The sequence below is a fragment of the Chelonia mydas genome, chromosome 10, assembly GCF_015237465.2.
Source record: "Chelonia mydas isolate rCheMyd1 chromosome 10, rCheMyd1.pri.v2, whole genome shotgun sequence".
In the NCBI taxonomy this organism is placed as follows: Eukaryota; Metazoa; Chordata; order Testudines; family Cheloniidae; genus Chelonia; species Chelonia mydas.
Window position 1 is genome coordinate 20,181,971 of NC_051250.2, and position 16,418 is coordinate 20,198,388.

The window sequence follows — 16,418 nt, forward strand, 5'->3', positions numbered from 1 at the left end:
AGAGTTAAAAAATGCAGTCTCCCTGCCCAATGTAGACATGGTGTTATGTTCACTCAAAAGTTATAAACCCAGAACTTGGTAGATTTTTAAGGCTAGAAGGGACTATTGCGATCAACTTATGTAGCAGGATTGTGGGTAGAATGTGAAGAGAAGTTTGGGGTTCTGTCTGGAGTTCTGCTTCTGTGATCCATGTTTGTGCATAGTGGTCCAGTGGAGAATTCTGCCCTAATTCTGTAACTGAATGTCAAAACTCTTGAGACCATGTTACAAGAAAATATATGCAAATAAGTTAAATAATTAATAGCTTAACTCAGAAATTTTTTGAGAAATCTCTGATAACTTTAAAAAAATGTGTGGAAGTTTTTGTAAGTTTAGAATAAAAAAAATTCTAAGTTGGTTACATTAATAAAAAAATCTAGGAACATGCAATGCTTTTGATATCTGGGTTGCCAAATATGACAGATTTTCCTTTAGCAGCTAAAAGATAGAAAGGTTTGATAATGCACTGTGTGCCGGTGGTGGAGATAGTGGTAAACAGTTTACATTAGTAACATATTTACTTTGAGTTTCAGATATATGTTGATTTTTTTTTTCTATTTTCAAATGTTGCTTGCCTCTCTTATCCCATAAGGTTAAATAGAGACAATGCAGGTATGATGAACTTTTTCTTCCCCATCCCAAATTCAAAATTATTATTGTTTGTGAGTATCTGTGCAATCCTGGGTACAGTACAGGGTATAGTGCTTGCTTCTGTGAGTAGTCGTAGCACTACTCACTGAGGTACATACTGTTCCTGGAAGCAATAAGTGTGTGCAGATTTAAGCCTGAACTAGTAATTGGATTTAGAAATGGAGAACATCATCATCTTAGTGAAACAGGTTTTGGATTCTTGATCCTCCAGACAAGTTAACAGAGAAGTTACTTGACTTATTAAAAGTATTTTAAAATAACTTTTAAAGTCTGTATTTTCAGAATGTTTCTTTGGTGAAAAACAGAACTTTATTTATGCTGAGTCAGTGAACATCTTTTTTTGGTTTGTTTTTAAAAATTAAAATTAAATTAAAATTAGAGCATTTAAGGATTTTCAGTTTCTTAACACTCGTATTATTTAAACTTATTCATTACAGTGTCAAATCCGATTTGGAGGAAGAAAAGAAATTGCTTCAGATTCTGATAGCAGGTAAAAAGCTTTAGGGAGCATGTCTAAATTTATATATCATTATTACATAGGCTATATAATAAAAAGATATTTGGCCCACTTCAAAACATGCTTGTTTATGTAACTGCTGATATGAGAAACTCTTGGTTGCCTTCTTCGTATTGGTGCACATGAATCATATTCCAGACAAAGGGGCTTCTCAGGTGTTTGCAGGATTAAGGCAAAATGCTGAATTCCAAAGTCTGGATATAAGTAAAAAAGAACTTTATTTGTTACCCCAATACTTCTGTTTTTAAAATGACTGTATATCTTATATTTATATAGATGTCTTAAATCTAGCCCTGTTCTGTTATGGGTTTCCTATTTTAACCAATTAAAAATGAACATATGAAAACCGAAGGTTTTTTTTCTTACTCCCGATGTTCTTTAGCTGCAAAAAGCATTTTCTCCCTAATCCTCTCTCCCTGCCACAAACTGCCTCTTCTTAATGGTAGAAATGCCAATTGAAAATTGTCAGTTAGTTTCTGTTGTCATTTAGGTTCCCATTGGTCAACTAGGTTATAGCGTTGAGTAACAGGTTGATAGCGTAACTAATTACTAGGGCTGCTGTCTTTTTAGTGAAAGCCAGCAGAGACCAGTTGAAAGATTCTGATCGTCTACCAGAACGTACATTAAACTCCACTGCTGCCTGTCCTAAATTCTTAAACCAACTCCCATTTCAGTTCTGTAAACTAACCTTGAACTTAGTTAAGCTGCCTTTGGAGAAAAGTACCTAGACTAGAGGTGGAAATGGCAGCTACTTCTTCCTTATGCACTCAGCTGCCTTTTCAAGGTAGTTTGTCATCCATTGACCAGTTTCTTATAAACTACACTGCATACCTAGATTTTTTTCCCCATAGAAAGTGAATTAAAATAGCAATTGTGAATTGTTAATTCTTGTTTTTATTGTGTATATTATATCTCTCCCCCACCCTTTGTATGTTGCTTGTCTTACTGTGAAAGCTTTTAGAGGCAGGGACTGTCTTCCTGAGTGTGAACTGTAATGTTAAAATAGAAGTAGTTATTTCCAGATTCAGAGCAAAAACTTCTGATCCAAACTACTACTTTTTGCAATATTACTCTATTTCTGAAACAATTTGTCAAGAATTAGAGGTTTGGGTATTCCTTTTAGGATTGATATGTTGAGAAGCATGGACGTTTGGGTTTTAAAAAGCCTAATGCTAAGCCAAAAAATGACATGGTTTACTCATAAATGTCTCTTGAATCAGGCAGAATGCTCATCTTGCTCAATCATGTTATTTGGCTGTAGTTAGGCAGCTTAAGTCTTAATTAAACAGGAAGTGAAAATTTTACATGTAGAGATTTCTGATCACATTTTTCCAGTGTGATTTGGAGCTATGCTCAATGGTTGAGAATATTTTTGGAGGAGAGAATAAGTCACACTTAGGGCTTATTTACTCTACAAAATTAGGTCGACTGAAATTAGGTTGATCTACAGCCACGTCAGCAATTACATTTGCTGTTGGTGTCCAGACTGCCCTCCTTCTGCCAGTGGTGCATGTTCTCATCAGGTGCGCTTGCACCAACTGACAGTCAGAGTGTAGGGCTCACAGCTGTCTATTTCACAGCTGGAGCCCCCACGCCCACAGGGCTGACTGCCTACCAGCAGTGAAATAGACATTCTGGTCAGTTTATTGGCTGCTGCTATTTCAAATTTTGTCTCTGGCTCTGGCTGTCAGCCCTGGGGTTGCGGGGTGGAGGGCTCCAATTGTGAGCTTGGCGCCTGGCTGACAGCCGACAGACAGTGTAAGTAATGCAGGGTCTACATGGACACTGCATCAGTCTAACTACATCAATCTAAGTGCTACACCTTTCGCGGAGGTGAGTTTTATTAATTTGATGAAGTGGGTGACTTACATCAGTGGGAGTACCATTGTAATGTAGACACTGACGGAGTTAGGTCGACATAAGCTGCCTTATGTCACCTTAAGTCTGTAGTGTAGCCCAGGCCTTATGTGGGTTGCAAATTTTACGAGATTTACTAATTTCAGTGATGTTCTTTCATCTTTTTTTATAGCTGGATTTTTTAATTGTTCATAGTTCTCCAGTGTCCAGTAAAAAAAGGGCCATTTTGTTGTTGGTTTGTTCTGTATAGATTCTTATATCACATGCATCATTGTGATAGTATCTGTTATCTACACACAAAATACACATGACTGAAACACTTTTAGTTTCCAGTGGCTATTATTTTTCATATAATTTTGCTTTTTCTATAGATTGCTATAAGAATTTATTACTCCAGCATGAAAAATGTTTCCATTTCATTTTGGGAGACATAATTCAGTTTCTCATAGTAATATTCAGTATTATTCAATTTTCTTGCTTCATGCTCCTGCTTTTAATCGTTTGATTGATATCTCTTCCTTGTCAGCGGAACTAGAGTCTCTGTGTTAGCTGTTGCCTTCAGAACTGCAAGAATCAAGTGGATTCTTTTGGTCAAACTTTGAAATTCCTATTAATAGCAGTTATCTTTTAACAAAACACTGAATTATTCACATTTGTTCATAAAATTCCATCTTGTCTATCTTTTCCATAATGTGTTACTTTATTAGTATTGCAAAAGAAGTTTTCTTAGTATTTCTCATCAAAGTTATTCTATATGTAAAAACCTGTCATGGTTACAGGGCTAGCCCAGACAGAGGACGGAGGCTCAAAAAAGAGGCTATGTCTGGGAAAACCCAGAGGTAAACTCACCTACTGTCACCAGTGTTGTATGGTGATCAGACTGCCTCCTTAAAACCAAAGTATTATTTATGTAACAGTAGGAACAAAGCTTGACAAGAAAACAAAGATTTTAACACCGTCTGCACGCATGTCTATCTCATGTAAAAACTTACTGTCTCCTGATGATAAATAGGCAGGTTTAATTTCTTTGGAAATCCCTAGCTGCGGCCTCCTGAGTTTGTCTGGTTCCCCCAAATAATTTCTGCCCCCTTTTTGAGAGAGTCGTCCTTTTTAAACTTGCCAGAGTTCTTTTGATCTCCTGTTTTTGTGGGCCCTTTTCTGTCTTGGTCCAACCCAGTTTATAGATTAGATGGAGAGGAAGTAAAATCATCAAAGCTAATAGTCCTGATATTGTCCCTTAACAACTCTCAAATGTTTGCGGAGGGATTGTTGTTCCTTGCCTGGCTGCCTGCAGTGCATTCTTCAGTATGCATTATTTTTCCAAACTAAGTGTGAGAGCACTATACAGGAAAAGTTGGGTTACCCGGCACTTAACAAACAGGAAAGCTCTATAAACCAGCATTTCAGGCGGTTCTCCGCAAGTGGTGACATGTCCGGAGAGGCACTGCCTCCACCTGTAGGTGCCGCCACCCCCCAGCTCCCATTGGCTGTGGTCAGTACTCTTAGGTGGAGGAACGGCCACAGGGGCTCCATGCGCTGCCCCCACCCCACCCCAGTACTGACTCTGCAGCTCCCATTGGCTGGGGACCATGGCCAAAGGAAGCTGCGGTGATGGCGCCTGCGGGTGGAGGCAGCGTGCAGTGCTGCCTGGCCACACCTCCACCTAGGAGCGTTGACCTTGGCCAGTGGGAGCTGCAGGGCGGTGCCTGCGGGTGGAGGCAGCGCGCAGAGCCACCTGGCTGTGCCTCTCCAGACATGTTGCTGCTTGCAGGGAGCTGCCCGAGGTGAGCGCTGCCCGGATCTGGCACGCCAAAACCCCTCATGCACTCCACCCCCCTGCCCCGAGCCCCCTCCCATACCCCAACTCCCTCCCAGAGCCCACACCCCACAGCCCCTCCTGCGCCCCAGCCCTAAGCTGCTTCATGCACCCAAACTCCCTCCCTTTTAGTCAACCGGAATTTTTGACTTACTGGCACCTCCCATTCCCCCAAGATGCCAGATAACAAAGCTTTTGGTGTATTTGTTATGACATATTCAGAAAAGGAGTACAGTGGACTATGGCTTAATTTTAAAAAATAAGTTAAATTTACTAAAATACCAAGTAGTAAGGTTGACATAAATTTTTTTAAAAAAGGCTAAATTACTTTCTAGGCAGATTTTGCTTCATTTTACAATGCCTAAAATCGTTGAGGAGCATCAATATACATTTTTATGTTATCATTTTCTTAGTCAGGTTTGCAGTGCAGATTGGGTTGAATAATTATTTAAGTTTTTAAGATAATTACAGAAAACTTGAAATCTAAAATTTCAGCCACTATAAAGGTGTAGACATAAGTGAAGGTGTATGCATGTTACTCTGACAAGTTTTGTGTAGCTTGCTTTTTGTCATCAAAATTGAGCTTTTTCATGTGTCGTGGGTTTGACGCTGTTCCAGTTGCACAAATGAAAATAAGCTTTGCATTTGATGTATTACAGTACATCTGAAAAACAGCAAAAGTGTCACTAACAAACAGGTAAAATTGCCTAGAACTTGTATATGTACATTGTCAGCATATTCCAGCAAATCATCAAATACTTGTAAATTTTGAACTTTTATCTGTTTAAAATGTAATTGTATTATGTACAGAGAAGCTGAAATGAATGGGATCTAAAAAACACTCCAACATGTAAAGATCAATTTCTAAATTGACTGTTAACTTTTTGTAACAAGCAGTTTCCTGTGGCTCTGTATAGTTACTGTAACCTAGTGGATACGAATAGGTTTATAGAGCTTCCACATAATAAAGAGATTACCATAAATCAGCGGTTCTCAAACTTCAGTGCACTGCGACCCCCTTCTGACAACAGAAATCACTGCACGACCCCCAGAGGGGGGACCCAAGCCTGAGCCCGCCCAAGCTCTACTGCCCTGGGCAAGGGGGCCTGTAACCGGAGCCTGGCTGTCCAGGGCTGAAGCCCTCTGGCGTCTGATGTGTAAGGGAACTGCATGTACCTGCACGTTCTGCATTTATTCCAGATGTCTAAATCCACTGAATCTAAACATAATTGATGGTTTTTTATTCTTTTCAGATTGTCTTTAATTAATTAATCATGTATTGTGTTGCAGAGTTACTTGCCTGTGTGCTCAGTTTGAAGCTGTACTACAGCACGGTTTGAAGAGGAGCCGAGGATTAGCATTAACAGCAGCAGCAATCAAACAGGCGGCAGGTTTCTCCAGCAAAACAGAAACAGGTAATGCACTGTTCCAAACTGACCTATTGAAAAATGTCAAAATACTGTCCTTGTTATGCGTAAGCAATCGACGTAACCTCTCATTTTTGGGTTTAAGAAAACAAACCAGGCTCTAAGCTATTTTTAATGTACTTAACTGAACGCTCATTACAAAATAAAAATGCTTGTTAATTCACTCTGATGTAGTATGTTGTACATATTTATGTTGAAGAGTGTTTAATATTTGAATATCTAAAAATGGGTTTAAAAATCCAAGATTATTGGATTGATGCTGTTAATACTAGTTTAGTGTATGCTGGAATTTATTTTCTTAAAGTGATTGTAAATAGCAGTATAAACTCTCTGAATTTTTTTTTCACAGTTTAGTTTCGTTTTCACAGCAGTTTTAGCCCAAAATTTCTTATGCTACTTTCAGGAGTCCTCAGTCCATACAATTCTATGATAAGAACTTTCCAAGGCACTTCTATTTGGTAACAGTTGATATTGCTAAACATTATATAATTGTAATGTTGCTTTTGTAATGGTATTGTTCCATTATTAACCCTATTTTATTCTGCTTTTAATTTTCAAAATTTATGGCAGTGGGCATGAGATAGTAAGCCTTGATAGGAATTTTAAAAACAAAACTTATGCTGCTTGTATTGGGTAGAGTTTTATCTACCATTTTTTATTTTTGTGGTCAAAATACTTTCTTTTTTTAGTGAACACTTTGCTTTTGTGTTGGGCTCTGTTTCCTTTCTGCTCCTCTTCTCTTCACTCCCCCATGTTTATTTATCCACACTTTGTGTTTAAAAAGTTCAGCTTCATGATGTCTCCTTTGCTTGGCCTCCAGTGATCTGTTTGTCTTCCCTTCCTCATCTAAGAGATAACAGTTTTAAGGTATTATAAGTAAGGCTGCGAGTCTGTCATGGAAGTCACAGATTCTGTGACTTTCCGGGACCTCCGTGAGTTCTGCAGGGGGCCACCTGAGCAGTTCGGGCAGCCCCTGGGCCAGCTGCACTGACTGCTGCTGGGGCAATCTCGGGCCACAGCATCCACCAGCATGGAGTTGCGGTGTGGGACAGGGTGAGGGCTCTGGTTGGTGCTTACGTTGGGGGAGCTCCCCGGAAGCTGCAACATGTTCCTAGGTGGATGCGCGGCCAGACCGCTCTGTGTACTGCCTCCGCCTACAGGCACCATCCCCGCAGCTCCCATTGTCCGCGGTTCCCAGCCAATGGGAGCTGCAGAGCGGGTGCTCGGGGCGGGGGCAGCGTGTGGAGCCCCCCCCTCATTCACTCCTCTGTCTAGGGGCTGCAGAGACAGCCGCTTCTGGGAGCCGCGCAGAGCCCAGTAGGGAGCCCATCAGCCTCTCCCAGCAGCAGCTGGGGTCCTGGGCCACGTACCCCTGCCCCAGAACACCTGCGTAGCTTCCCTGGGCCTCCCCCTGCCCCAGAGTACCCAAGTTTTAGTCAGGGGTATACAGTAGAAGTCATGGATAGGTCACGGGCGGGAATTTTTGTTTACTGTCCGTGACTTTTACTAAAAATACCTGTGACTAAAACGTAGCCTTAATTATAAGGGACCATAACCTTCAGGCTTCTGAAAATCACTCAACTGTAACAAATGTTAAAGTAATATACTTTCACATTTAATCCTTCTATATGGTGGAATTTATTATACTTACTGTGACCTCCACCTACAGTTTCCATAATACTGTTATGTGGCATATTACAAATACAGTTAACTGCAATAAGAACTTGTAGTTTAATCTTATTTTTTTCTCATCGTTTAGTTAATGCAGTTTTTGTTCTTGTTGGTCATTGGTAGTTTCTTCAGTGGATAGCCTCCCCAGCCTCCAATTTACAGTTTCATCCGTTTGTTCAGCAGCTGTTCTGCCCTCTCCTAATCCAAGATCTTGTATTCTACAGTTACCTATTACTGCTCCTGGTGATCTCAATACTTTGCCATTTAAATGCATTCCTATATTCCTCACTATTATTGGGACCCTACCAAATTTGTGGCCATGAAAAACGCATCAGGGACCATGAAATCTGGTCTTTTGTGGGCTTTTACCCTATACTATATAAATTTCACTGGGGAGACCAGCGTTTCTCAAACTGGGGGTCCTGACCCAAAAGAGAGGTGCGGGGGGATCACAAGGTTATTGGGCGGGGGGGGAAGGACACGGTATTGCCATCTTTCTGCGCTGATTTCAGAACTGCGCATCTGGAGAGCAACGGCTGTTGGCTGGGTGGCCAGCTCTGAAAGCAGCTCCCCACCAGCAGCAGCGCAGAAATAAGGGTGGGAATACCATATGATGCCACCCTTACTTCTGCGCTGCTGCTGGAACGGCACTGCCTTCAGAGCTGAGCTCCTGACCAGCAGCCTCCACTTTGCAGCTGCTCAGCTCTGAAGGCAGCGCCGCCGCCAGCAGCAGCACAGAAGTAAGGATAGCGGTACTGCAACCTCCCATACAATAACCTTGTGACATCTCCCCCCCTTACAACTCCTTTTTGGGTCAGGACCCCTACAATTACAGCACTGTGAAATTTCAGGTTTAAATGGCTGAAATCATGAAATTTGTGATGTTTAAAATCCTATGACTGTGACAATGAGCAAAATGGACCATGAATTTAGTAGGGTCCTAACTATTATGCTCCAGTGCTCAGTGCATGGTTGGTGGTAAATTCAGAAGCTTGTGAGGTTCCTTGGTCCATCTTTGAACTTTCTTAATCTTAAAATTCTGAGAATCCATCCACATTACCTAGGTCAGCTAAATTGTTCCCAAGCTTCCGTGTGCTCATATAATCGTTTTTTTTTTAAAAAAAAAAGCGTTTTACTTGGCTGCCTGTCAGTAATATGAGATTATTTTTCTATTTAGAGGAGAGGAGGGAAAGTATCTATCTTTTTTTGGCTGCATAGAAAACCATAATAATGAGTAACATGTGGAAGCTCAGTCAAGAGTGAGAACGTGGATGTGGTGCAGCAGGCAAATTTAACAACACCGAATAGTGACTGAAGAGAACATATTATCAATATGTCTGTGACTATTTGCAAGTAAACTTATTTTTCTGAATGATTGTGCATCTCCAAAACAGGTACAAATGTAATTTAATACTGTTACTACTTCCAGGAAAATGATTCTGACCTGGTTTGTATTCAGGGTGGCAATAACACAAAGGAATAGATGAACGCTGTGATTAACATGTCTGAATGCTACATTTCTGCTGCATAAATGTGGCTATAGCAGCAATCTTTGGCAGTAAAAAAGTTAGACAACTCAGCTGAACTTAATGAATGCAAATTTTATGACAAAATGTGATCCAGAATGGCTATAAATCATCTACAATGCTGCTTTTTATATCAGTGCTGATATTTTAATATTCTGTTTTATTTTTATTCATATTAAATACAAACTGAGTATTTTACCAAAGATATGCTTTGAAAAAGAGCAGTCTTTTTGAGTGGATCTTTAAAAATCCTGTGGTACTTAAAAATTCATATAAAATATTATATTTTTGTAAGCAAGATTCTGAAAAAACATTTTTACTCTTTGAGAGTGAATGTGGTTTTCATGGCTGTAGCAATATGTAGTCCTAAAAGGCATGTGCAATTGTTACAGGTCCCTTCTTCCTCAGTAGTGTCGCAACTCTATCTCTAGTTTGATGTTCCTTTATTCTTGTGTTCTCTTGGATTGAAATAACAATACAGGACTTCATTTTGGTATCTGTTAGAGTCCTTTAGCATAAAGGGTCTGCACTCCCTGAAGGGTTTGTTTGAAAAATGGGTAGAAGAGTATTTTGAGAAGATTCAAAATATTTGGAGAGAATTCCTCCTCTTTCCTGTACCCCCATTACATTTCTGTTAACACAATGGTCTTAACAGAAGCAGAGGTTAGGTGACTGTTTCTCTCTTCTCCCTGCTCATTAGAACTCTTCTGCTCTTGCCCCTTGTCAGTGGTACTATTGTGCCTGTGTGTTTTACCTTTCTTTGTTGCATCATTTCCCCCTATGTCGTTCAGGTATAATATACTGGTATAGATTGTTCCATTACCTCGGCTGCCCCAGGATTATACTAATAAATCATAACCCAGTGACCCATTCTTGGAAGCTGCATAATCTATTTTATAGATGGTAAACCATGGCACAGAAGTTGAGTCGCTTTCTTAAAATCATTTGAAGAGCCAGTGACAGACCTAGGGAATATAACTTGAAAATACAAACAACTTATACCTGTAAACCATGAATGATGTGGAGAAAGTGACTAATGAAGTGTTATTTATCCTTTCACATAACACAAAAACCAGGGGTCACCCAATGAAATTAGTAGGCAGCAGGTTGAAAACAAAAGGAAGTACTACTTCACACAGCGCACATTCATCTTGTGGAACTCATTGCCAGGATATGTTGTGAAGACCAAAACTATAATTTGGTTAAAAAAAGAACTCGATAAGTTAATGGAGGATAGGTCCATCAATGGCTGGTCAGGTATGCAACCCCATGCTGTGGATGTCCCTAGCCTCTGACTGCCAGAGGCTGGGAGTGGATCACAGGGGATGGATCACTCAATGATTGCCTATTCTGTTCATTCCCTCTGAAGCACCTGGCATTGGCCACTGTCGGAAGAGAGGATACTGGGCTAGATGGACCATTGGTCTGACCCAGTATGGCCATTCTACTTCTGGGGGAATTCTGCGCCACTGCGCAATGCAGAATTTGCACAGAATTACTGTTCTGCGCAGAATTTCTTTTTCCCTGCAGAATTGGCACTGCAATTTATTTGCATCTTTTTCCCTGCTGGCTGCCACTAGGGGCTGCTGGATCCAGCAGAGCTCAGCTTCCTAGCTTTCAAATGGAAGGTACTGCCAGGGGGAGAGGGAGGAGGAGCTGGAGGGTTCCCAGCAGCTACAGTTCTCAGCACACTCTGAAGGAAGGAGGTGGTGTTCAGGAATCTCAATACAAGCCCGTGACCCAGCATTAGGCAGTTTCTCCCTCTGGATCTCTGGGCACTGTGGGGAGGAGGTGTGGGGGTGACCTACAACTGGGCTCTGAGGAGGGGGAGGTTGCGGGTCTTTGGGTGCGTGGGTGCCCGCAGTTGGGCTCTGGGGTTATGGATGTCTGGGCTGAGGGGTGCCCCACGGCTGAGCTCTGTGGGGGAAGGTATGGGTGTCTGGTACCCCCGGCTTGGCTCTGGGTGGGAGGGGGCAGAGAAACAGGAACTGTGTTGTCATAGGGGTTTCTTTAACTCTCTACTCCTGGGGGAATTTTTGTTATCTTTATTGTTACAGACACAGTTGCTGACAGGTATTTTGAAATAAATTACCAAAATAATTGAAACTTGTGCAATTATATAGTGTTATTTTGACAAATAAAATATGCATTATTTTGCAGAATTTTAAAATATTGTGTGCAGAATTTTTAATTTTTCATTGCAGGATTCCCTCAAGAGTGCCATTCTTAAACATTTTTTCTTCTTTACAGCGTGCCATCTTATTTTATTATAGGCAGTGATTACCCTCCCTACTGTGTCTTATGATTCATAATGCAGAAAACTTCTGTGATAACCATCATCATTTTCTGTATATGTTTATAAAAATTTTGCTGTTTTTGCACCTGCTTGGTTGTGAATAAATAAGAAATTAAAAAAATCTGTTCAGATAGCACAGAAAAGGCAGTGTCAAAATATTGTACAATGCCACTTAATGTGAAAAATGCTATACATTTTTTACAAACATTTTCAAACTAATTACAAGGCAAATATTTAAGTACAAGATAGTTACAATGCCTAAGTTGTGAACTTTGGGCTTTTCCCCTTCTCCCAGTCAAAAAGCCGTAGGTTTCTACTTTCTGAACCCAGACTTCAAAATTAGTTTATCCTTGCCCAATAAAGCACTTCAGGATGGCATTATTACCTTGTAATACACAGTTGAGTAATGTATAATATATGGGAGCTTTATTGAACCTATAAACAAATAGAGCAAAACTGAATGTATAATTTATGTAAACTTTATTTTGTGTAAATTGGGTGAATATTTGAGTAACTTGTATAATATCAGTATTTTGCTCCACATTATGCAGGATACACTGAATGCAGAGTAGATCATCTTCCTGATTATTATTTTTGTATGCGATTGTCAGACTGGGAAATAGTACTGTATTGTAAACCTGAGAGGTGGGATTTTTCAAAAGCTCTCTGTGTCTGCACCCAATTAATCAGTGACTTAGTGCTTTTGAAAATCCCACCTTATATCATTAAGTTCATACGAGACAGCAGTATGTAGTGCTAGTATTTAATTTATATTAGATAAATTTTGAATATTAACTGTTGATGCCCCAAATTCCATCCTTTTCAGAAAGCCTTGATTGCTGTCAGTAAGCAGAGTGCCAGGGAGTGTTAGCTTTGAGCAGAAGGGGAAATCCACTAGTTTTTTCCATTCCAGTAACATTTTCACTTCCTCCTTCAGTTTTTCTGTCTTACTGAAACACAAATTTAATGCATGTTTTCATAAACAATCATAAGAGACTCTCTTCATAAAAGAAATAAATCGTGGTTGTTTTGCTACTGATGTATTTTATTTTAAGGAATCTTTTCTTTTCTTAGATATGCCAGTTAAACTGTTTGAAATGGAGAGATCCAAATAAATGCAAGCCAGACCAGAGCTAGAGAAATAGTAATAAAGCTTCCACACATATAGTGTGGACCTCTTTATCTTTTCCATGTTAGTTTATTGTATAAGGCCCTAATCCATGGTAAGCACATGTTTAATTTTGCACATGTGAGTAGTTCCATTTTAATTGTTAAATTTAGTCCATGTGTAGAATCTGTGTGTAAAGGAACATGGGACAATGGGAATTGTCATACTGGATCAAACCAGTGGTCTATCTTGTCCAGTATTCTATGTTTCACAGCAATGTATAAACCCCCCAAATAGAAATGTTTGTGATAAACATGCCCATGGGGGAAGTTTCTTTATAACCCCAGGGATATGTGGTTGATAGGTTTCTGAAGCGTGAGGTTTCCTATCTCTTACAAGTTTTCATATCATTTAACGGAACTGCCAGTTTCCTTGTTCACACTTCAATTTTTTCCCCTAATTTTTTTCAGTAATATCTTGTGGTACTGAGTTGCACAAGGTTATATGGTTCTATTTTTATTCATTCTTGTATTTAGGTTTCTAAAAATATATTAAAAAGGTGCCAATTTAATACTTTAGGTTCCTTTTAACAGATTAGAGGGAAATAAACCTAAAAAAGCAGTTAACCCCACCTACAGCTCCAACAATAACTGTACCTCTCAGCATGCAACCTCTATTCAAAAGCGTGAACATCTGCCAAGTTTTTATATTAGCAGAGAAAAACTAGGACTGCCTGCCTGACCTTTCTTATAATATTAATTCCATTAAACAACCAAGCTTGTTTAATTTAGAGAAGACAAATAAGATGGGATAGGATTGAGGTGTTCAAAAAATTCCAGCATGAGAAAAGATTGTATGCCTTCTCTGGTTTTTTGTTGCCTTTCTTTGAACCTTCTATATTTCTGTCGTATACTTTGAGAGATGGGATGGCCAGAACTGAGCACATTGCTCAAGGTGAGGGTTTACCGTCAATTTATGTAATGGCAGTATGAGGTTTCACTATCCTTTTCTTAATAAAAACCTAAATCTTATTTTACATTGAGCAGAGGTTTTCATTGAGCTGTCAACAAGGGTGCCTATGTCTCTCTCCTGTGTGGTTGATGGCTTCTAAATTAACAGCAAAGTGTAGGTGTAGTTCAAATTGTTCTATCCCACATGCATTTCTTTGCACTGACCTGCCTTGAATTTAATCTGTTTTTATGGTGCCAATTATCTAGCTTTATTAGGTCCTTTAGAAGTTTCTTAGTCTTCTCTAATTGTGACCATTTGGTGTCCTCACAAAACTCTAATGCTAATATTGCTGTATAGTTTGTTTTTGAGCAATATATATATTTCATGCAATATTGATGGTCAATAGTAATTGTCAAACTGCATGTAACTTGTTAAAAATATTGTTTTAATGGCAAGGAATAAGCTAATAGATGGCTGATCCTTTCTTCCCAGTGAAGTGGGGGGATGTGACCTGGCATAAAAGTATCCCGAGAACATCTTGAGTTTAATTGAAAAATGTCGTGAGATAAAAGTGTTTTATTGTACGCATGTGTGCTGTTATTGACATGTGTATTGTCATTACCTCTAATTCAGAACTTTCTTGGGGGCCAGTTCAAGACTGTGGGATTAACTCCTCCAGGAAGTAATGACCATCACAATCTGCACCACCTTCCACATCAAGTACAAGGCACATTTATTTTACCTTGTCTTCTCTAGGATAAACATATAGCAACATGCATATTTAAAAAAACAAACCAAATTCTACCCCCTCTTGGTCCCCCACTCCACAAAAACAAACACCCCCCCCCCCCACTCCACTTCTCCCTTAGGGAGAGGATGAGAGAACAAACACAGGACAAGTGTTAATCATATTGCTTAATGCACTACTGGAAAATGGTCAGATATCAGTGCTGAGCACGGTATAAGAACCTATATAGAGTAGAATTGTAGTTAACTGCAATACGGTAATTTGATGGGAGGTTTTTAATAGTAAGTAGAATTTGTTGCCAGCAAACTTAAGTTATCTTACACCAGTTACAAATTTATCAATCCTGGAGCATAGGTGTGTTTTTAAAAACGATAGCAGTATGTATCCCCAAATGAAATTTTGGCCCTGCTGTTATAAATGAAATGGTAAATTGGATGACCTTTGTGTGTGTGTGTGTGTGTGTGTTAGTGTTAGATTTAGTAGTGAAGGTGGAATCCTGCAAGGATAATTCTTATCACAAATATCTACAGTGAATAGCTTCAGAGAAATTCTGTAGAAGTAAGCAAGCTACTAAACTGAAGGGTTACAACAAGCTGGGAAATGATTCATCTATGTTCAAGGTCATAAGCAGGTAATTGTATTGTTTTAGTAAAATAGCATGTCCTATTGATAGGAAACAGTTTATTGTGTGTGCTTAAGTATGAAATAGTAATTATATTGGCTTTAGAATGATATTTGAAAAAACTGGAATAAAAATGTGGAGGTAAGAATAGAAATGATATACATGGTATTCTCTTTAATGACTTTGTGATAGGGAGAGAGGAAAATAGACCAGATATATGAGTTAAGTGTGTTTTTGTATCTTAATATATTTTGCAGAGCCAGTGTTTTGGTACTACGTAAGAGAAGTTTTGAATAAACATGAACTACAGCGCTTCTACTCTCTGAGGACTATTACCACAGATATTGGCAGAGGCCGTGCCTGGCTACGCTGTGCATTAAATGAACATTCTCTGGAAAGATATGTCCATATGCTGCTTGCAGATAAAAATCGACTTAGGTAACTGTATTTAATGACTTAATAATGGAGGAATGCATGCAATTGCAGACTAAGCACTGGCATTTAAAAATGTCTGAAACTAGTAGTAGATGAAGTAGTCCATTTTATTTTAGTTAAACCACTTAGGCCTTGTCTACACTATGAAATTAGGTCGAATTTATAGAAGTCGGTTTTGTAGAAAGCATTTTTATACAGTTGATTGTGTGTCCTCCCACACAAATGCTCTAAGTGCATGTAGTTGGCGGAGTGTGTCCACAGTACTGAGGCAACCGTCGACTTCCGGAGCGTTGCACTGTGGGTAGCTATCCCACAGTTCCCGCAGTCTCCGCTGCCCATTTGAATTCTGGGTAGAAATCCCAATGCCTGATGGTGCTAAAACATTGTCGCGGGTGGTTCTGGGTACATATCATCAGGCCCCCCTTCCTTCCCTCCCTCCCTCCCTCCATGAAAGCAAGGGCAGACAATCGTTTTGCGCCTTTTTTCTTGCGTTACCTGTGCAGACGCCATACCACGGCAAGCATGGAGCCTGCTCAGCTCACTGTCACCGTATGTCTTCTGGGTGCTGGCAGACGTGGTACTGCATTGCTGCACAGCAGCAGTTGATTGCCTTTTGGCAGCAGACAGTGCAGTATGACTGGTAGCCGTCGTTGACGTAGTCCAGGGTGCTCTTTTAACCGACCTCGATGAGGTCAGTGCACCTGGGCAAACATGGGAGTGACTCAGCCAGGTCATTTCCCTTTTAAGTTTCATC

General features: G+C 39.9%; 1 protein-coding gene across 14 annotated transcripts in view; it reads left to right on the forward strand.

The window, feature by feature from the left end:
* The window catches only part of SNX29 (sorting nexin 29), a 450,561-nt gene that overhangs the window by 12,765 nt on the left and 421,378 nt on the right, over positions 1-16,418 (forward strand). For all 14 annotated transcript variants that reach the window (XR_006284108.1, XR_006284109.1, XR_006284110.1 and 11 more), the window contains 3 exons: positions 1,128-1,180; positions 6,171-6,295; positions 15,487-15,667. Coding sequence is in view for 11 of the 14 variants with exons in the window: in XM_043523231.1 (XP_043379166.1) it covers positions 1,128-1,180; positions 6,171-6,295; positions 15,487-15,667 (359 nt within the window). In the remaining 3 variants the exon portion in view is untranslated. The remainder of the gene's footprint in view (positions 1-1,127; positions 1,181-6,170; positions 6,296-15,486; positions 15,668-16,418) is intronic.